Source organism: Zerene cesonia, chromosome Z (genome assembly GCF_012273895.1).
Source record: "Zerene cesonia ecotype Mississippi chromosome Z, Zerene_cesonia_1.1, whole genome shotgun sequence".
NCBI classification, from domain to species: Eukaryota; Metazoa; Arthropoda; class Insecta; order Lepidoptera; family Pieridae; genus Zerene; species Zerene cesonia.
Window position 1 is genome coordinate 1,586,177 of NC_052122.1, and position 22,908 is coordinate 1,609,084.

The 22,908-nt window shown below is 33.3% G+C and overlaps 1 protein-coding gene across 1 annotated transcript; it reads right to left on the reverse strand.

The window, feature by feature from the left end:
* Nucleotides 1-7,163: 7,163 nt before the first annotated feature.
* Nucleotides 7,164-21,944, reverse strand: LOC119835819 (protein diaphanous homolog 1-like). The gene is made up of 12 exons (XM_038360835.1): nt 21,655-21,944; nt 20,748-21,499; nt 20,593-20,653; nt 20,416-20,498; nt 20,019-20,100; nt 18,419-18,575; nt 12,813-12,863; nt 12,648-12,716; nt 12,306-12,426; nt 10,520-10,789; nt 9,741-9,923; nt 7,164-8,533 (listed from the first exon to the last, which is right to left on the reverse strand). The coding sequence occupies exons 2-11, from the start codon at nt 21,481-21,483 to the stop codon at nt 9,748-9,750; spliced, it is 1,806 nt and encodes a 601-aa protein (XP_038216763.1). The 5' UTR covers nt 21,484-21,499; nt 21,655-21,944; the 3' UTR covers nt 7,164-8,533; nt 9,741-9,747.
* Nucleotides 21,945-22,908: the final 964 nt, after the last annotated feature.

The window sequence follows — 22,908 nt, forward strand, 5'->3', positions numbered from 1 at the left end:
CGGTGGTGAATATTAAAAATGTTGTTCTTAAATGTTCTTTAAGAAGTCTAACTGAATAAGTAAATGTTGGTCAGTGTACGTGCGCTAATCTCTGTCGCTAACTTCAGGCCGAAGTAAAATTTTTGCGGGAACATACGGCAGCGAGAACATATATCAATATAAACACCTTGTTGCGAGCATTTTTGAATCATCTCCACGTTTAACTGATGAACGTAACTGACCAAAATCATCTGAATATCTGCAAAGGTAAGGATTACACAAAAATAACAGTAGATAATTAAATAAAAAAACCCCTCACGACACTGACAAAATTTATATTTCATTTTCTAAAATTTGCCATCTCAAAATATTTAATGACTTAAAATCAAATATTCGGCACTCATTATGATATTAAAACTATGTCTAACGAATGGCTGCATAATAATAAATAAAATTTGTTGTGATTAAAAAAAAACTGCAAATGTAGATATAATTAAACTGTAACAAGAAAGTGATGCATGCTTACACATTATGCTCCTTACTATAATTTTGTGACATCTTCGTCAGTTTGTTAAAGCAAACAAATGTACACCTAGCGTAAAAAATCTGTTTAAAATTCAATATTTTTGATATTGGTATAATAAGTACAAAATAACATTATTATTATTATTGCTCTCAGTTCACATGGCTATTTTAATTCATTATTACAGATGTCGATTACATGTTTTATTATTTTAAGTCATTTAATTAACAACAAACTGTAAATCTAATAAATGAAATTATAATAAATGTATTGCAGGTACAAGTCAAAGCCATTAAAAGAAAAATGCGATAATAAATAAAACAGCTATAAGATCCTTCGTTCGAATCGAATCATTTTATAGTGATAAGTAATTTAAAAGCAAAGGCATCCTATGATCAAATAAAAAAGAAACAGGCGTAGAAAGATTTAATATGTACAATGTTATTATCACCTTATCTACACCTCTTATCTTTTTATAACATGGATTACATTAAAAAAATTAATCCGCAATTTGACATGCAGTTCTGTTGTATAATAGAGATAAGATCCTAGAAAACGGGAAATTGTTTACTTACTTTGATAATAAATAGGACAATACTTATAATATCAAAGCACATCGTGCACATGATGTACGTGAATGTAATCTTGGCATGTTATTTTAATTTTTATATTAATTCATTATATACCTACAACGAGGTAAGGACCTCCGACTTACAAGCGAAAAGTCGGGGCTCGAGACCGGATGAGTAATTTAATTACAAACATAATCACATCACCACAGTCCGAAAGGGTGGAAGGAAACTTGGTGAAGAAATTGAAAGAAAATTCGACGACATGCGACATCTGCCAATCCACGGCCTCTTGGCTATCGTAATAGAGTTTGGTGTGGAATCCTCACAGGGGGTCCGCCCTCATATAGGCTGATGATAATGATGATGATGATGATGATGATGATGATTATAATTTTCAAACGTTTTATACGTCGCTTTTGATTTTAATTTTATCATCCTATTTACTATCAAATAGTTAACAAAATTGACAAAAGAACCGTATAGGTAGATGTATAAATAAATTATAATCGGCTACCTTATGATGATAAACATTTAATGTGACTCGATAATGTTATATACAGCATTTCATTACATTATATTATTGTGATTAATTATAAAAGTAATTTCTCGATCTACATTAGTTAAAACTACATTATTCTCTGTTCTACGAAAACTTTACCTGTAGATATATACAATTTAAATAAAAATTTATCAACGTTACACTTACTTATTCTAATTCAACGGATGCGAGTTTCGTTATTTTAACGTAGGAAATAAATGTAATTATACTATACATAAAGCTTAACAAACTACAGACTAACATTTATTTATTACGTATTATCATTGAAATTAAACGTTTTAGTCCTCTTGACCCACGTGCCTCAGTTGCCAGATACGATTTGCTAATTTTTAGTATGGATTTGATGTCGACATGCTGCGATTACCTACCTTCGGTTCAGGTTAAATGATTCATAACTGTTGCAAGCGAAAGAATTTACTTAATTAGAATGTTGGTGAGTTCTTTCACATTATTTCCAAAACCACGGTATGAATATCCATGCATATAGATACTCGTATATAGCCAACAGGTACAAACATCTGTTTCACTTGTATAATTTGTCATTGATATAGAATTGCAATTGGGTATAAAATATTGAGTGACGATCTACAGACGACCCGCCAAAATTTTTACCGCAGATAATTAAGATAGGAAATTTGTTACCCCAGTTAAACGAAGACAGTGTAATATTTCGTAACATTTCAATATTTTATAATGCGTTAGTAATGCGAACCTTTTTGCCCGGTTTTACATAGAACTTAATTTATGAACTGTCCAAATATTCCGAATCCAAAAAAACAGATATAGCTACTTTTACGTTCGACTGAGTCGTTGATCTGAATTCTTATTATTGCGACACAAAATTTATATTGTCATCCTACATTGTGAGTAGTATTGTCTCCCTCCGGACTGGGGATGTAGATCACACATTTCATACCGTGATAATTGAATTTAGATTTAGTTTGAAACACAAAAATTTTCCATGAATTACCATCATAATATAAACAATACGATGAGTAACGATATCATAAACGGTTTGAATTTTGGTATGACGATCGATCGAACGATCGCAGGTTTGAGAAATGTTACACTGTAAAAAGAATACAAAATAATTTCATTAAAGTATAAAGACTCATTCGTTTTAAATAAATCAAGTATGAAAAATCAGTTTTTCTCTAAGCAACTACAATCATTTAAGGTTCCGAATTATTGACAAGATCTCTAGCAAGTTCCACGTTTCTCGTATTTACTAGTACTTCCTTATGATCTTGATTCAAACCCCTATTAAAATTGGGTTATAATTGAAGTATATAGCAAAGTCAACTTTAGTAAATAACAGAAAATTTTAAATGCTTTACTTCGGTATTATATTAACTTTCACTACATTTTCCAAGTCATTATAACAAATTTTTTATACGCAAATACGAATAAACATTATTAGGGATATTTGAGGATACACGTTAAATATGTAATTATGAATTATCTGCTAATAGACATATATAACATATTCATCATGATTGTTGGCTCCAGTTTACACCCTCTGGATCTTTGGTCTATTTTGAAGATAATCATAACTGCATCATTAAATATTTCAAAATGCTTTACCCAAGCAATTAGCTTTCGCTCATTGAATTACAACGAACATAATCTAATAGACACATAATGTCATAATTTCACACACAGGTGCGCGCGGCGAAAGGACGTACAGTTGATTGTAGGTAATCCTACCTATAATCAACTTTTACCTACTATATCAGATATCAATCTGATAACTGACATTAATCAGAACTAGAAAGACTCGCTCTTATTTGCTTATTTTTACAAGACAGTACCTACGCAACAGATATCAATATTTTAAAAATTAAATGTGAATTATTCTCAATAGAAAAACATGTCTTCCGATGACGAAGATAAATAAGGGTTTGTTCGTATTAGAGTTTAATTAGGGTAACTGAAGAATCTCAAAATGCGAAAAGATAAGACAATAAATGGGTTCTTGAGATATGTACAGAATGCATAGAATTCAGAGGGTATCACATTTTGATACTTAACTTTAATAAAAAAAAAAATAATTCGTGTTTGGTATAGGAAATCCCATATTTAAGTGTTTCTTTTATTTTATTACTCTTTTTCAACCGACTACATAAAATGGGGAGATTATCAATTCGATTGTATTTTTTGTGTTTATTACTGGGTGAACCGATTTTAAGAAGCTGTATGCAATTTTTAAAAGCTGGTGCCCGCCTTATGGTCACATCTAAATTTAGTCCAGTTCTTAGAATTTGAAGGAGTTTTAGTTATTTGGTAAAAACAACTATTTTATTAAAAATGAATTAGATGATATCAAGTTCTTATTAACAAATGTTTAGGAATTTGTTAGAAACTACACAAAGTGAAACGTGACACCGGTGTGGACTTAAATAAGACGTACTTATCTCACAAAATTCGCCTTAGATATCTATTAGGTTGTGTCGTTGTTATTGTACATTTGTTGTGTCTCTAATATTAAACTTTAATGTAGTAATGTTATGCGAAAACCAAACAAGTATTTCACTTTGTCAATTTAAATATTGTACTTATCGTATTGCTTACAATACACAAGTATGCCAAAGGTGTTTGGGTGCATTTTTGTCGACTGCGTAGATACATTTAGTTAAGTTTGCTGCAGTAATGTCTTTTGTTACGTGCCATGATGCGAGAATCACGTCACAATGACGGTATTTAGTAAGTCTTAAGACAATTGACGTAACTTTAATAAATCCGTAAGTATTTACTTTGAATAAAATTTTAAATACAAAACTTTTTTATTAAAATTTTAATATTAGTGACACTTTCGATTGGTATAATAATACAGGTTTTGTCTACACTATATAAACAAAATATTTTACTGGGTAAAGTTCATTTTAAAAAATTTGTTTTTTAACATATTTATTCAATATCTTTAAAATGATACTAAAGCCGGTTTTACAGCCTCCCTACAGTGTTGTTAATTACTTTCTGTCAGTTAAAATAATGTATGAAAATTAACGCGAAAAATTGACAATTTAGCTATTAGGGACACTATCAGTAAGCCATGATATCGACTCTATACAAGAAGGTATCATTCCAACGTCCAATCTGCGAACCCATTGCATCGACACGTCTATACGTTTTAAGGCTTCTATATTCGCAACTTGTCAATACTGAACGTGATCATTCAATACAAAAAAATATCATAATGTATGACTATAGCCTAAATAGGCTAAGAGCCCGCGACGCCCAGATCTTCGTTGTATTATAAAAGATGAAAATTCTTCTATATATGTCCCCTATACAGTATAAGCAAACCCAGCCAGTAACAGTTTCCACTACACAATATATAATACGGAGTACGAGACAGTTGATGCGCAGAAAGAGATTGCCGTGGACCTATCATGCTATTTCACTCGCACCAAAGTACATGTATACTCATTGCGCTCACGCCTGGAATAGAGTTCAATGTGCCTGGGAAGATAGGGGAACCACCGAAAGTGACTGGGGATTGTCTAAACATTATTCGTATAGTTTTCTGAATAACATAGAAAATTCAGATCTTATTATATATACTATGACGAAAGTAAATTTTTAAATGGAAAAGGGTTGTCCCGACCTAAGTGTCCGCCAACAAACGAGGCGGTTTCTACTATAATTGTAAGTTAAAATTTATGAAAACTAAGTTTTATGCCATCAGAAATTTGAAACACTACCTGTAACCCGCCAAAGCCACCGCGACCCAGGTTGTTTAGGCTGGGTTTGTGTATACCTGTACAGGGGACATATATAGAAGAATTTTCAGCTTTTTTATAATATAACGAAGGTCCGAGCGTCGCGGGCTCTTAGACCAAAACGTTTATTACAAATCGAATATTGGGCAAATATGTACACATAATATTACGTTTGTAACACCAGAGCAATGTTTAACATGTTGTTTTGTATCTATGCATTTATTTATGTTTATGTTTATATATACGTATAAATACAACATCTAAATAGTAAGTCAAGACAAAATGAGAGTGCAATTTTAAATTATAAATTATATATAAACGAGAAGTCAAGCTTTAAAAATCATCAACATAGTCAATCGCATGTCTTATGATTGCAACATTAATATTATAATTATCATATCACCAGCTTTTTTGTTCACACTTGCAGGGTTACTAATCGAATTGTTTTTGCTATTACAGTGTTGATCTCAATGTTTTCCTTCACGAGTGAACGGATTGATGATGTGGAAAATGTGCCCATGAATATGGAAATTCTAATTTATTTTTAATGTGTGCACATTACACACAGACACCGAGCGCTTTTTCAAGGGATTTTAATATCTTATTATATATAAAATATCAGCGAATATTTTGAGAAGACTGGTTGATTGTTAAAAACCATTCATCATTATTTATAGTTAAATTACCTTGGCTAAGTCAAACCCATTAGTTTTGTGTGTCCCTAATATAGATGTATATTGCATTGTTATTCATTATTATGTTTTTACAAAGTCATAACATTCACCCAACAACAATTGTTGTTATTATTATTATGACAGAGCAAGTAAACGATTAGGTCGGCCAGCTTCATTCATATACACTAGCGACAAAGCTGCATTTATTAAAATTGCTTGATGCTAGCATTTATTAAGATTTATCAATATTAGGGACACTTTCGATTAGTGTAATAATACAGGAACTTTTTTTTAATATATGCGTCACTGTAAGATTGTAAACACCGTTATATCATAATCTATCTCGCGAGATTGCAAATAGTAAATTGATAGGATAGACTACAATCTAACGGTTTGAAAAATTTAACGGTGACGTATACATTTTATGTTGAGGGGGGAAATACTTAATTTAATAATAACGTGATTAACTTAAGCTTGGTACAGTTTAAAAATAAACTATGATGCGGTTTATTGCACTTACTCGATTATTTCGATCACCGACTAAGTCTATACCTAATATTTCTCACTTGTTTGCTTCCTTTAACACAATAACAACGCTCTTAATACGATTGAAAATTTCGGTCACAATTTAAAAATTATGTGACATTCTATATGTAGCTAATACTTTACAGCGGCACAAATTTTCACTTGTCGATTTAAGCTTCGATACAACATGGAGTAAAAAAAATCAATTCGCTATAGAGTGAATAAACGTAGATTCATAGTAAATTGTGATTATCAAATCAAAGGAAATGTAGAACAATCACGTGAAATATAGAACATACTTAAAACGAGCCGCAATCAAAACTGCATTATCCAATTAATAGATTATTTACGGAAAACCAAAACGTTCCCTTTCTTTTGTAAAAAAGTATACATTTGTTTATTTACTTTTTTTGTTTGCTGTTACTGGCTATGGTTTTAAATATTAGGGACACTCGATTGATGTAACAATACAGGAAATAATATTTATCATTCGTCAACTAAAAAGATTAAAGATAAAACCTACGAATTTACAAATGTCGGATGAAATCGCAAAATAAGCTTTTAAAAGCTGACTACTTATTACTGGCGCGCTGTTAACAAGTTGGCATTTGAATTACTGGCATTTTGTTTTTTTTTTGTCACACAACAGTCTATTTTACATTTTTGTCCCATTAAATCATTTAAAAATAAATATTGCATAGACATCCCTCAACCTATGACGTGGTCTACGTATGATGCTTGCACTATTGACAACGCGCATTTAATTTCAGAGCCACGTAAGTTTAAGTATTAAAATGACTATTTACACACATTAATATGCGTTGGTGTTATACAAAACGCGATGTACAAAATAAATAACAAATATTCGTTGATCTTAAGAATAATCGCATATAAAAGTATTCTCTTACAATTATTATTGAATGTAATCCGGTAGAGCCACACGTACACAATAGTTTAAATAAAAAATAGAACTATTTAATTAACAGAGCAATTAAAATCTAAATTTTAAGTTATTTATTGTTTTCTGGACAAAAAAGATAGTCATATCTTTTTTGTGTAATAATAAAGGCACAATATGGCGCTATTAGTTGTTATTTTTTTAAATAATTATGATCGCATCGAAGTTATCAAATACCAGAAGTTTGAAAATAAGTATGTAGACCGAGATCGGGGCAATATCATGTTCAAATACCTATTGTAAACTTGAGGCTCTCTAGGGCGTATTTTAAATAAGTTAATAACAATAAGCGCATTTCAATTACATAAATAATATTATGGTGATAAAAACAACTATATCTGATGTAAAAATGTCGCTTCACATCGCACTGAAAACGTCTACACTTGTTCTGCATTGTACGTTCGGTGACAGTCTATTGTCATGTTACAGACAGATCGGTTATATTTCTTACATACTTGACCGCCAATACATTAACAGACAAACTGGAATCAACGTCTTTATACTTATATATCAACCGTAACGAGCACTGTAACTGGAAAATATTATCAAAAATATCCTGTCTACGAGCTTATACTTTATGCACTACCACGCCCTTATTAATTAAAACATCATACAAAACAAATGACTGTACTTACGAAAATAGCATACGTTATCATGCAATGATTTTGTAGGACGTGAAATTCGCGACTTTTATTTAAAATACGAGATAATAGTCAGCTAATCCTCACATACATGTAACCGATATGTAACACACGTCAAATAACATAGTGTCATCATAAAATCCACAATTCATCATATTTTGACCTATTCATGTCAATAACAAGACAACAGATCAATATTTCTAAGTCATATATGTAAAATTTTTTATATCTAATGCGAATATTGAATTGGAATAAACGGTTTAAATTTAGTAAATATCATAATCTTATAGTAATTATTTTAAAAATATTCTTTACACATTCACACTTATCTCTTAGACTATCACTAATAGTCCGTGTCCACATCGCGCAGGCGATTTTCCCTGAAAAATATAAATATTGTTTGTTAATAAAGGTAAAGCATATAAAAATTATCTAGGAATTAATGATAATTTATCTACATTTTAATCGAGGGATTATACATTTTAATCGAGGGAGGTAGGGAGGCCTACTAATGTTATAGTTGATGTAGAGTTCTTTTTGTTTTAATGATTATAAAGCAATAACCACACCCCCGATATTGAATAAAAAAAATATAGGCACTTATGACACGTGTCCTTATAATTAATATCATGAAAATTAGCCTGTTTGTTGTCATGAATGTTGTCTATTATCGGATGGTGGGGAATAAACTTTAGTTTTTTCAGTAGCGTGAGCGAACGTAATGATGACCAGATATATACAGACAAATGTGTTCTCTGTAATACCTACAAACCTACATACCAAGTAGGAATGTTTACCCTAGACCACGTCAAAATATGTGACAATAAATTTAAATTGGTATGTAATATGGTTTTACTAAGAATAATTTTAACCCAGGTGTGTAAAAACAAACACATTTAAAGTATATAGGGCCCAACTCTTAAAATAAAAAGACATACACACAATTTATTACCAATGTTCCTCAGTATAACATAGATTTTTATAAGGATATTATTAAACATATAATTTTTTGTTAAATATGAGGTGCTTTTGAGAATTGTGTAAAGTAACCACATAAATCTGCTGATATTTATTTGTAAAAATGCCTTAATTAATAAGGAAAAGTATAAGAAACGGAGCTCCGGCCCTGCCACACATCGCATTAAACACACAAAACAAGAACAAACAAGAACAAATTTCATATCATTCATTTGCTTGATTTGAGGTGATTCTACAATTACGGTGAGATTGTCGGAAGGTGCGGGGGCAAACTTGTATACTAGCTTGATCGCGCGGATTCACTCAAGCTGTACCTGGATAAACAGCCAACGTGTTTATCCATAACATACCAAAATTTATACAGATCCGGTAAGCTGTTTTTGCGTAAAAAAGTAACAAACATACATCTATATATTCTAACAAACTTTCACGTTTATAATATGAGTAGATCTAGAAGGACTAGCCGCTTGTCTCAGCTTCGCCCAGATTGATACAGCACTTCTAATGAAGTTCATGCAGTTTTCGAGTTAAAGCAAAAATACAAAAAACATCCCTTTTTACAAATTTTATAATAATATGAGTGTAGATTAGAAGCAATTTTGAACTCACCCCAATGCTACTGATACGGGTTGTAATACGGAGTTGGCGGGGGGTAAGATCCCGTGTTATACGACTGACATTTTTGGTTATTATTAGGCGGAGGCGGAGGAACTACACAAGGCACCGGTTTCGACGCTAGAGACTGGGTAGAGAGCACACCATTCTGCTGGCTGTATGTTGCCATTGATGTATCTGCAACAATAATCGAGATTAGCTCCATTACCTCGATGGATTATGTGAATAAAACACGTACAATGTCCAAAATCCAGCAAGCTTTTATTGTGGGAGTCGAGCACGCTTCGGCACGAATTGGGCCAGCTCGCACCGGGGAAGTACCACACCCCCACAGAAGACCGGCGTGAAATAGCATTCTGCTGTTTTTCGTTCGGTGAGTGGGGGAGCCGGAGGCCCATATCCTTTTCCTTCCCCTTCCCAGTCCTTTCCTTTATTCCTTTATCCTAATCCTTTCTTAATCCCTTCTCAATTTAAAGTCGGCAATCCATTTGTAGAGGCGTAAGGTCTGCAATCGACCAAACGCCTCTACAAATGTCCATGGGCGGTGGTAGCGTTTACCATCAGGCGTCCCACCAGCTCCATTGCCGACTGTGACATAAAAAAAAAAAAAAAAAAAAAAAAAAAAAAAAAAAAAAAAAAGCTGTTCTAGCAGACATCACACGGTGATGTTGACAATCACAAATGTATTTATGAATATCAAAATGAATATAATATAACGTTATATATATACATACACGGTAACAGAATATAAACGTGAGGATATGTATACATACTCGGTAAGGGCGGCGCCGAAGAAGTTGCGTACGGTCTGGACATGGGCGGCGGCGCGCTGTACACCGGGTATGACGTCACCGCCGGCGAGCCGCCCGCCTTCGAACCGGCCACCGAGGTCTTCACCTTACCCCCGCCGCTGTGCTTACTGCTGTTCACCGTTTGCGACTCTTGCTTGTTCGGGCCGTTCGTGTACATTTGGTAGCTGCTGTTAGTGTTGTTGTTGCTACTCGCCGTCGTTATCGTCACGTCGCATTTCTTTTCGTCTTTCTCTGTACAACGAATAGAACAGGTTCATAGAATGCTATCATATCTAATGGACGATCCCAAAAACGCAAAGTGCTCAGAATCAGCAGCGTAGGAATGTAGGTATATTATTTTCTACTTTTAGGTGGGTGGAGTTTTGATTTTTTTTTATAATTATTTTAGGTTTACGAAGCCTCTGCGTATACCTTAATAGTAAAACGGGACCTATTCCTAAGTCTTCTTTCGTCAATCTGCCTGTCTCTCTATCTACATGTTATTAACCAAGCTGTATCTCTTCAGATACAGCCAGACGGATGGCAAAATTCTTAGTAATAGGGTCCTTTTGTAATAGTTTTAGCTTCCTGCCTACTCTTATGAGATAAAGCGTGCTAGTTATATAGATGTAAATTTCAGCTACAGAGTATTTCTTTTGTATAACAACAAATTATGAAGGATCGAGGTTAAGTAACAGTTGGCACGGTTATAAATTGAATAAGCGGACGCATATTTAAACGGAACGAAAGGGTTCTATACCCTTAATGTCGCGAGTCCGCCTAACACTTGTCCGATCTTAAACCGACGTCCCCAAAATCAAGAGGTTCTCAATTTGACTGTTATTTTTTTTTCTTTGTCGTTATTCGATAACTCCATGGGTTTTCAAGTGATTGGCGTGAATTTCATTCATCATTTGATACCATTTTAGAATCTTTAGGGACGACTTACCCCTCAGGGACGTCGGTAATCTTTTTGCAGAAAATAATTATTTATTGTTATATTCTGTACCCTAACAGAATATTCAATGTATATGCTTGACAATTATTTTGCATAAAACGTTTTTTCTCATAACGGATCTTATAGAATATACAATAGATGCTACTAGTAGTCGAGTTATGTAGTACTACTAATATTATCAATGCGAAAGTTTGTAAGGATGTGTGTGTGTTTGCTGCTCTTTCATTCAAAGGCTACTGAACCGATTGCAATGAAATTTGGTACGTAAACAGCTGGACAACTGGAATAACATATAGGCAACTTTTTATCCCGATATTCCTACGGGATACGAACTTACGCGGGTGAAACTATGATTCATAGAATTTTGTATTCTTTCGTAATTTCCTATTTTGAAAATTGATTTATTTATTTCTTATAAAAAATGCCCTCGTAAAACATGATATCTCTTTTACGGATCATTGTGTATTCAATAAACTACAGAAACAAACCCAACAATTTGTATTTCAACCAACTTTATCGAATAATTTTTCGACATACGATCGCCGCAAAGTGTACGCGACCCACGATTATTCAACTATGCAAACACACATTTTTCGTTTGTTTATGACTATGCCCCGCGACGAGCCCTATTTTTAAATGATTTTTTAATCGACTTGGTCTAGTTAAGACTACAGAATACCGATGCCAACTACGTGCCAACAAATGATAGGGGTGGGAAATTTTGAAAAATATATAACAATCTGAACTTGAATAAGAACATTTTATAATGTAGACTATACTACCACTACATAATATATTTTAATAACTTACCATCACACAATTTTTCCAGAAGAGATAATATATCTGACTTGGAATGTGGAACAGATTTTGACGATCCCGTCGAAAATAAACTATTAATTCTCTCTTCTATTGGCGGGGATGTCGCTTGTTTCTACAAAATGGATTTCGATGGAAGTTAAATTTACGTAGCATTTCAAGTTTAACATTGGATGATTCAATATATTATTGAAATATGGTTTTATATCTAGGGTTATCTTATGAATAATAAAATCGATATACCTAATCTTACTAATTTATTTTGGAGTAAAATTTGAAAGTAGGTTTAAGTAACTAATATTTAAATTTACTAAAAACATGTAAAGAAAAACTTACCGAATCAGAATTATTTTGGTTATTCATATAGTATTCTAGTACTTGCATTAGTAATTGTCTGTCATTTGCCTGAAATACACAATTATTTTTATAACATAAAACAAAGACAATAGAGTAACTACCATGACAGAGGTTACATATTACTCGCATCGTTCAACAACTTACATTATTATAAGATTGACTTTGATTTAAAGCATCGTGAATTTGTGATCCATCCTGAAACAAAAAAAAATAAGTGGTTTAGGGTGGATAGACAACATAGAACATACTCATACATTATATAATCTTGATTATCCAGATTACAATGCCGACCAATTATAAATAAGTAAGCCGAATTTATGGAAACAATTCTCGATGTCTTAAAAACAATTACAATGAAGAGAATAAGTAACTTAGGCTACGTCAAATGACAATTAATAAATATTCAAACAATATTAATCTCTTAATTTATTTAATGATTAAAGTCCAGTGTTCGCGGTACATATTGTTTCATCATCATCATCATCAGCCCATATATGTTCCCACGGCTGGGACACAGGCCTCCTATGAGGGTTCAGGCCATAATCCACCAGGCTGGCCAAGTGCGGGTTGGCAGATGTCACATGTCGTCGAACTTTTAATTCTTGGACATGCCGGTTTCCTTACGATGTTTTCCTTCACCGTTTAAGCAGTGGTGATGTTATCCACATGCGCAGATAAATTGAAAAATCAATTTATTTCCTGCACGCTCGCCCGGTCTCGAACCCCGACTTATCGATTTTGAAGTCCGAGGTTCTCACCACTGAGCCACCACTGCTTCTTTAGATATTGTTTAGCCTTTGTTAATATCAACTTTTTGAATCTTAATGTTACGACGTGCGAAGTTGCTGGCAACATGGTGTTTTGCAGAGTTGATGCATGTTGTAAACTTCCTGTTCGGGGTGCGACAAAATTTTCAATATTGTTTACCAATCGTTCCTTAACAAATGTTAACCATCAATATGAGGCTTTAGGCACAGGTAACTAAATATTTCTTACGCTTTGGGATACGGTAATTTAAATCTCGTAGGTATGTACATAAGTACATTGATTTTCGTTGATATGTTGATATGTATATAAGTATTTCTTGAATAAACATATTTTGCATTATTATGCACAGTACCAGATTTTCTTCATTCATTTGAATGTCTAACGGCAGGAAATAAATCGGTTCAGGGACTTGACTGGACTCTTGTTTAGTAAGTCATAGAAAGTCAACATTAACGTAGCCCTGATGAGAATTATTTTAGAATTGTTTAGTACAAAAATGCATATATCATTTTATTGTAATAAATCCAAAATAAATAATATATCAAAAAAAAATCTTGGTAGTTAACCAATTTTTGTCACATAAATGGGTTTGTGAAAAAAAGTTGAAAATTATGGATCTTTCAATTATCCACAGCTTTGAAGGAAATCGAGAACTTTACGTAACGAACGATTTGTCCTTCAAATCTCTCCCCCTCCCACTTCTCGACATCAATTTAGCCGTAAATTATTTTTCCCTCAAAATTTCTTATTTTCATTATACCAACATTTTTTAAAGTTTCAAAATCCCTCTAACCTGGTCGGTATAACAAACATTTTAGTCGATTTTTGCATGGTGGTCGAAATACAAATTTGCACGTTTTAAATTGTTTGATAAACTGCGCAATCGGGCATCGTGTTCACCAAAGCACGCCCGTGACGAGGTTGTATTGATTTTGAAACCCTCGCATAATTCGCATCAAAATATGAATTTCCCATCCTGTTTCAGTGTAGTAAATATTGTAGGGTATGATTAATATATATAAAGACAATTATGTGATTAATTTAAAAAATATTCTATTTTTATTTTATTAAAAAAAACGAACCTATTTGAAAACCGCATACTAGTCATAATAAAATTGCGAAAAATTATAAAACGTTCCTTCTTCGATCTCTACAACCATGTACTTTAAAAAAATCGATGAAATTATGAAACTGAATTCTAATTGCTTCATGCAATATTAACTGTAGGCGGCGTGTAGCAGGGGAGAGAGGTTCACGTTCCTATTTCGTCCTCTATGAAAGTTACACGTGCCTAACCTACTTTAATGTGATGATACATTTAAACGTAGTGGAGTAGACCTGAGAAATGTGAAGTCGATATAATTTATTAAACTTACTGTATGTATAATACATACACCGGCAATCTGTATAAGTTAGGGATTCTATACAATAACTAGGCAACGAGAATACCTAGGCCTACGTCTTACTTACTTCTGATTGAGTATTAAGTTTTATGAATAATATTTGCCATTACATAGTATAAAGTACTAAAGTATAAAGGCAATATATGCAATTTTTAGGAATTATATAGCGTAATGTGTTAATAAATAGATTTTGGTCTATATTTATCAGTGAGGAGTTAGGATGAAAAAATTAGAATTTGGGAATTAACTGGTGAAAATGAACAGTTTTTAGAGTAAAAATTAATTAGCAAGGAGCAAGCAAGAGCGTGTTAGGGGGATAATACATAAACCACGACCCGAACCGAGCGATGAGAGTCTACATTAGGGTGTTTCCCACCCCTAACAGAAACTGACTATGTATGAGTATGTAGGTATATAGTTAATGTTGTATTTATCCATAACATCAGCACATTCGGTATTGAATGCAATAACTAAGCAAAGTATTAAATAAATAATATTTATTTAACACTAATTATATACATTACCTAACCTATGTAATGAATAGAACACGACATAAAACGTACGACGTTGTATAGAAAATAGATTCTAATCTCTGGAAAACCGGGACTTATAATTGGCAATTATTTTTTTTTCTGAACCGCCACAAAATACTCTTCCCACAGTGACCATATTATACATTAATTACTCGTCATCCTGCATATAGCCATATACATAGCCTAATGCTACATCTACCAACTAAACTGTCCAGACGAATTTAAATAGCCACAAAGTTGCTATTATGAATTACGATTTTCATTACGAGATTAGAATTACAATTCAAATGGACTTGATGTTGGAAAACCTTAGCAATACTTACAAAAAAAAAACTATCAACATGAAATTATCATACAGTAAGTGACTAATGAATATGGGCAGTTGAATCCTTGTTATTATATCCGAAAGATTCCTTATATATAAGCAATTTTAATCTTTTTAAAGATTTCCATTAAACTGTTTGTTACAGTTTTGCTGAATACCATTTTTTACTTTTAAATATGCACGATCTCCACGTCCATTAACTTCGAAATGAGAACGACACTTTTGATTAAAAAATATAATAAGGTGATAAGTAATTTTAAAAAAGAAACCAAGTTAAATTATAAACAAACAAAAATAGCAGTTTTATCCTATTAGGTCCACTACGGAGGAGTTGGGGAAAAGCATACCGCATAACTCACGGCTCTTTCCTTAGGGGTATGTATGAGTCCTCCTTCAAAAATTTTTTTCATTTTACAGATATTAGATAACTGTATCAATATGCTATACTCGTACATGCAAATAATAGGTACGATTATTTCCTAAATAGTGAAGGTAAAATAAAAATACCTCCCATGTAGAACGTGTATTTTTTTAGAAACTCATCTATTAGGGTTCAACGATCTTTCACGAGAAGTATGTCACCGTAAATATAAGCTAGCTAGATAATAATAGCTTTACCTCGAGTGGGAATATACTTTAACAAATTCTTATGAAGTTGAAACTCGATGTAATAAGCCCCCTAGCCTTTAGCTTTATTAGAACCAGTATTTCACCATAATAAGCATAATCTATCTAAATCGCTAGTATTTACGGACTGAAAAGTTGTATAAAGGCGATTTCTAATAAATTTCGATTTCTAATAAATTCATGTATCATCTGGGACAAATCACATTATGTACTCGCGAGTCATTGTCGCTCTTGCTGGACCTAGACTCTGTTCGTAGGGGAGCCCAAAATGCTAAATGTGTATTAATCGAGCGTCCCGCAAACCTACTGGAATTCGTAGATTAGATTATAGCAAGAAAGAGAAAGTCCTATAATGTCTTAAATTTTAGCGGTGGGTGGAAAGGGTAATTTTTTTTTTAAATATGACTCGAGCGCGTCAGATAAAGAGTGGGGTTAATTACAACACAAGCAGTCAAAATTTCGCCAATCTGATGATTTGAGCGACCTTCGCGAGAATAATCGAGATTTTTTAATTTCATGCGGCTCTAATGAGCACACCCAGTACCCACCAATATTAACTGCTCATACTTTTTGGAGGTACTTAGCAATAGGTAAGGTAACGTACTTTATAAAAATCTGACGCGCTCGAGTAAATCCCAAAATCCCCTCTTGGCCATGCGTGTACTTTTGTGCATCTAACCAAAATTAGGGTGAGCGACAATTCACTTTCTCAGTATAGTAATGATGATGGACTAAATCTTTTTCAAATGTACAAATAACTCGCTCTTATATGATTCCCTCCCTCCTACTGTTCATCGCCCTATGAACATTATGTCCGTCACTCATTGTGCTTGTACACGTTGACTCGCGGGCGCGGTGGCGGGCGATGTCACGAAATATCAAACATATGAGGTGCTTCCGAGTGTTCACGTTCAAAACGCACGTGCGGTCCAACTAGCGGGCTAACTAGCGACTGGCGCGCGCGGCGAGCTCGCGACAATTTCAAACGCTTGAGACCTGTGTGTGTGTTCACGTCGAACTAGCGGCGGCGCGCGCGTTTCACTCGCGACTTCAGGTAAGTTCAACCAGTTTGAACTTGTCGCTAGATGCGATAGCGCGTTTTTATCATGCCATTCAGTACAGAAGAGTTTATTAGTGCTGTTCAATCAAAACAGTTGACACTCATCCTGGTATATCCAAAAAATCTTGAAGGATATTCCCTCAAAATACCATATAAAGTATGAAATTCACCATACCGTTCTCTTTCTTTATTAATTTCGTGCACACCAATTCTAATTTTTAGCATCTCCCACTTTAGGTATGAATTTTCGGTTAAAAATAAAAGATCGTCGTCCATGTTTACAACCTCTGAAATACGTCACGATCGCGCGAACGCCTGGCGTTTAATGTGAACACGAGCCCGCCACGTCTCCCGTGCCCGCGCCCGCGCCCGCGCCCGCGCGTTGCAACGTGTACAAGCACATTAAGTAATAGTCGATTTGTCTAGGTTATTTCGAAAGTATTATTAACAATATAAACTATATTGAATAACTCCACATAGTAGATTATTGTCTTTATATTATATTACTATGTATATAATAATGACTCTTAGTTTATAAATTACTTGTTTGTATTAATTTGGTGCTGGTGGTTGTTACGTATTTTGTGTGTCCTTTTTATTTTAGATGCCCAAATGTTTCTAACATTTGGGCTTACGATAAATTATCGGCATCGGAGACATCGGCAATATTGTGGCAACGCAGTACTGACATACTTCAAAAAAATTAATTTCAAGCCTCATATTAACGATTAACATTTCTTGAGTAACAGCTGACCTACTTTGTTTGTAGTTCCTTGGGCAAGAACTTTACAACGTTCGTCACCATCTATTGCCAGAATAGGTTTAAAATTGGTAATTCAACTTTGTTAAATCTATAAACTAAGATGACACCTGTTGACTAAATTTCAGGTCTTTTCTCATTACCCATCTACGCTACACCAATGCAAGTAGCGCCATGTAACATTGCATTTCACAAATCGACTTAGTAATATGAAATAACTATTTACATCGTAGTAAATGTTTAATAAGTTGGGTAAGAAAATACAATAATTTACCTCGCTATCTACGAGCAATCCAAAAAGCACGGGGTTAACTAATAACTTTAAAATTTCCTCGTTTTTCTGATATAGTTCCATTTTCTTTTTGTATATTAACATTTGACACTCCTCACGAGCGTACATATTTTCCATTTCCTTTTTATATGCATCAATTCTGAAACATTAAGTTCATTGTAGAAATATGAAGTAAACACTGCAATACATCTATTCAAAGAAATATAATAGAAAATACATATCTATGCATAACCAAATATTAATTTTAATTTACCAATAATGTGCGTTGTTTTTTGGTCTAGGGGTTTCAGAGTAATAAAATTACAATATTTGATATCGCTGCGCAATTTGGAAGAGCAACGCTTTTCGTTGAAGAGATTCCTCAGACATTTACAAAATAGAATAGCGACGCATTGAGCAACGTCAAACATTAGTTTGCGACAGCGAATTATTTTAGAGTATGCAGATATAGATCATCGTTTTGCAAAGCTCATTCTCGGTAATTACAACAAAAAATAATTATCGCACTCCTTATTTTTTTGGACAAAAAGCTAGAGCATGCATTATAATATATACTTCGAAATAGATATAAAAGTATGTATGCTAATATAAGTACATAAAAATAAACGCATAAGCTTTTCTTAAATTTTGCAGATGAAGACAAAATCTTAAAATGTTAAGTGCAACAACTCGTTTTGCGAAGAATGTATCAAACTCGCCACATTTAAAACTAATTATAAAAATTTGCAGGCAAGTTAAAACAACATTTCTAGGAAGTTTATTTGCATGATAATAAACTTGACTAAGATTTGAAATTGAGAAACAAAATTTAACTTAAAATAATATATTTAATTTTTAACACATTACTACATAGTTTTTTATTATTCAATTGCCAATTAAAACAGTATCTGAATGAAAACAATAAAAATATATAAGTACCTAAATGGATATCAATTCAATTTATAACACAACTAAATAAATAACAGTGGTAAAATATACATTTAATGTGACTATATATTTCTTTACATTTACTTTGCAATCAACAGGCCGTAGATTCGAAACAAGCAAAAAACATTATGTTCTTTACAACCATCATGTTTGAAGTCAAGGATTCAATTCCCACAAAAAATATTAAATTGTCAATAATTAAATTACACAGGTCTGCGAAATGTTCAGTTAAACATTATTGTTGATGAATTTTACAACAGAATTGAATCACAAATGCCAAAGCTGTATTAAAAAATTACATATGCATTTAAGACTATGATCTCCAGAGGATGATCGCTTTGCAATGCTTTAGAAAATCATTTTTTATTTGATTATCTTTAATGAGATGAGTTTTTATATTCAGACTAATATATATAATGATCTAGGTATAATTTGGTACAATTTTTGCAACTTTTCCATAGCAACAGATCGAATGCAAGGAAATTCTTTCTTCGCTCAAGACAAAATGCATTTGCACTTATATGGTCGAAATTACATTGCCAGTTATATATATTATTTATGATATATCTATAATCGCAGACCTGTGTCATTTGTCCTTTTCCATTTTTTATAATCAAAGATTCGCAAAGCTTTTGCTTCTGCATAGTTTTCAAACCTGATTTGTCGCTGCAGACAGGAATCACACAGAGAGTCATAATTATTACAGTCGTCCTCTTTTCGCACTTTGCTTGGCCCAGCTGAGAACAAAGTCAATTAGCGCATAGCTTTTGCCATTAAATAAAACAAATACATTATAACACAAAATCAGTTTGATAAAATTTTTCAAAAATTATACAATGTGAATAATAATCTTATTACATCATGTATATACTGCAATGAATTTCTTAAAAATATTTCATGTTTTTGTTAATATTTTTATGGAACACTTTAAAATCATTCTTTCATTTAAATATTTCATATATTTGTATTATAAATGAAGTTATCTTTTTTTTTTGCTATAAAACTCGCTATGCTTATGAACGCAGTATAAAAATACCATAAATAAATCATACCTTCAAGGTCACTAGATGCTGGCCGTTTCAATGTTCCATTTTGTACTTGAAGCAATGGTGGGGGTGGCTTACTAGCATCAAACCTGTACATTTTCAGTCAACGCATTTAGTGAATTTATATTTTTATATATTACCTCAGTCAAATTTTAATCATTTTAATAAATATTATAATCATACTTTGGTGGAACTCCTGGTGGTGGTTGGTTCAAATGAAAAGCTCCCCTTTGATGAGATGATGCTGAAATTTAAACAAAAATTAGATTCATAATCAAAGTTAAAGAGCAAAGAAAGTTATAGAGAGCTCTTCATTTAATTTTTTTTTAAATTCCTACCTGTATAAACTGGAGGTGTGGGTTGAGAAATTGTAGCAGAATTTTGTGTGGGTGGAGGAGGTGGGGGAGGTAAGTGTTGAATAGGCATTACAGTTATTGGAACTGTTGAAGGGCCTAGACCTGGAGGAGGACAAGGGGGGCCAGGTGGTCCTAGTGGTACTGGAGGTGCAGAACCAGGGGGCGGACCTGGCGGTGGTCCCGGAGGAGGAATAGGCGTAGGCATCATTGGAGGCCCAGGCCTTATTGCCATTCCAGGCGGATACATAGGACCCACTACAGGCGGCGGAGGCATTGGTCCCACTACAGGCATGGCAGACTGAGCTGTCACGGCTGCTGGTGGCGAAGCTCCCATTACAGTCTCTTTAATAAACATTGAAGTTTGTAGTTTTGCTTCAGCAGAAATGTTAGCATGCCTATCTGCTAAAACTTTCGGCAATTTTCCAGTAGCGTAAAATAAATTCTGTTCTTCCTTTGTGGTATGTAGGTACCTACAATCTTCACGTGTACAACCAGAGCGGTTTTGATAATCATGACAGAATTTTAAAGTCTCTTTCACTTTTTCGATATCAAATTCATTACGAAATCTACAAGCAGCACCCTTGTTGCACGTGCCCCAAAGAAATTTTCTACATAGTTCCTTTTTTTTGTGCGATTTGTCAGCTGGAGATGTAGAAGCTGATGGTGATTGCGTTGTTACTGGTGGTTGAGAGCCATTTTGTTCAATGTTACTGCTCATTTCATCATCAATGCTACTATAATAAATGGAAAACAAAAATGATCACATCATTGTACAAAAAAGAGTTCCTTGCTATGTTCTACGTTGCGTTACACTCAATTTTAAAGGTTAAGTATTTGAATAAAAAAAAAAAATAATCAAAACTGAAATGTTTACACACAAAATATTTACCGGGTTTATATTAATTGAGGTATTTTATAAAACTCGATATAAGTAAATATTTCACGTTTATCTTTGTACTGGGACAACTTTCCACATCACTAAATTCATTGTATCAATACCTACAGCTGGACAAACGTTAAATAACTTTATTTTCACTTTTATGACTTGAGCTCCAAGGTGTCGGTTTAGAGTAATTGTACATTCTATCAGCAAACCACAATAGAAAGGAAGTCATAAGAAATTTCATTCGACAACAATAACAACTTTACAAAATGGCGAAAGGCGATGCCATTGCTCAATGTTCATTGGCAATTGGCATCACAGATTAAGAACTAGTTACCCCTTGGTATTATCAGTGCTGCCACCATGCTGCCACATTTTCCTAACTTACAAAAAAATTAAAAACAAATTCAAAAAAGGACCGTGAAGAAGAAAGATCTGTACGTATTCTTTTAAATTCTTCCTTTAAATACCAAATATATGGTTGGAAGGCATTTACTAGAGTTCATGGTTTACACGTTAGTGTTCGCTATGTGACTATGTATGACAAAACATTCGTATTCAGGTGACAACGCGAATCACTGCTCATACATTTGTCTTTGCTTTGATTACGTCCTTAAATGAAAAAAAAAATGATCTTAACACTAATATGCGAACTTCAACTGTTTACAAAATGCGTGTTCGTTTTTCGTCGCGCTAGTCGCTTCGAAATTCGCTCGATATTTAAATAAGTGCAATAAACGAATATCTCCACAGTAGTAGTATATAACCGGTACAACCGTGGCTTAAGATTTTATTTTAAAAAAATTAAAAAAATAGTTTCATAGCATTGAAATCCTACTAATATTATAAATGCGAAAGTTTGTAAGAATGTGCATGTGTTTGTTGTTCTTTCACGCAAAAACTACTGAACCAATTGTAATGAAATTTAGTACGTAGACAGCTGGACACTGGAATAACATACAGGCAAATTTTTATCCCGATATTCCAACTGGATACGGACTTACGCAGGTAAAACCGCGGGGCGCCTAGCTGCGCCCTGCTATATAAATGAGCTGCTTTATAAATGAGCTGCTTTATAAATGAGAAAATTAAAAGGAATAGAAAAAATTTGATCACGAGGCGAGATTCAAACCCGCGTTTTCTCCTAACCGTAGCAGCGGCTACGGTTAGGCTACTATTAACGTGATCAATTTTTTTCTATTCTTTCAAAATATCTCAAGATTTTATTTTATAATAATAGATTTCAACTCTTACACATTT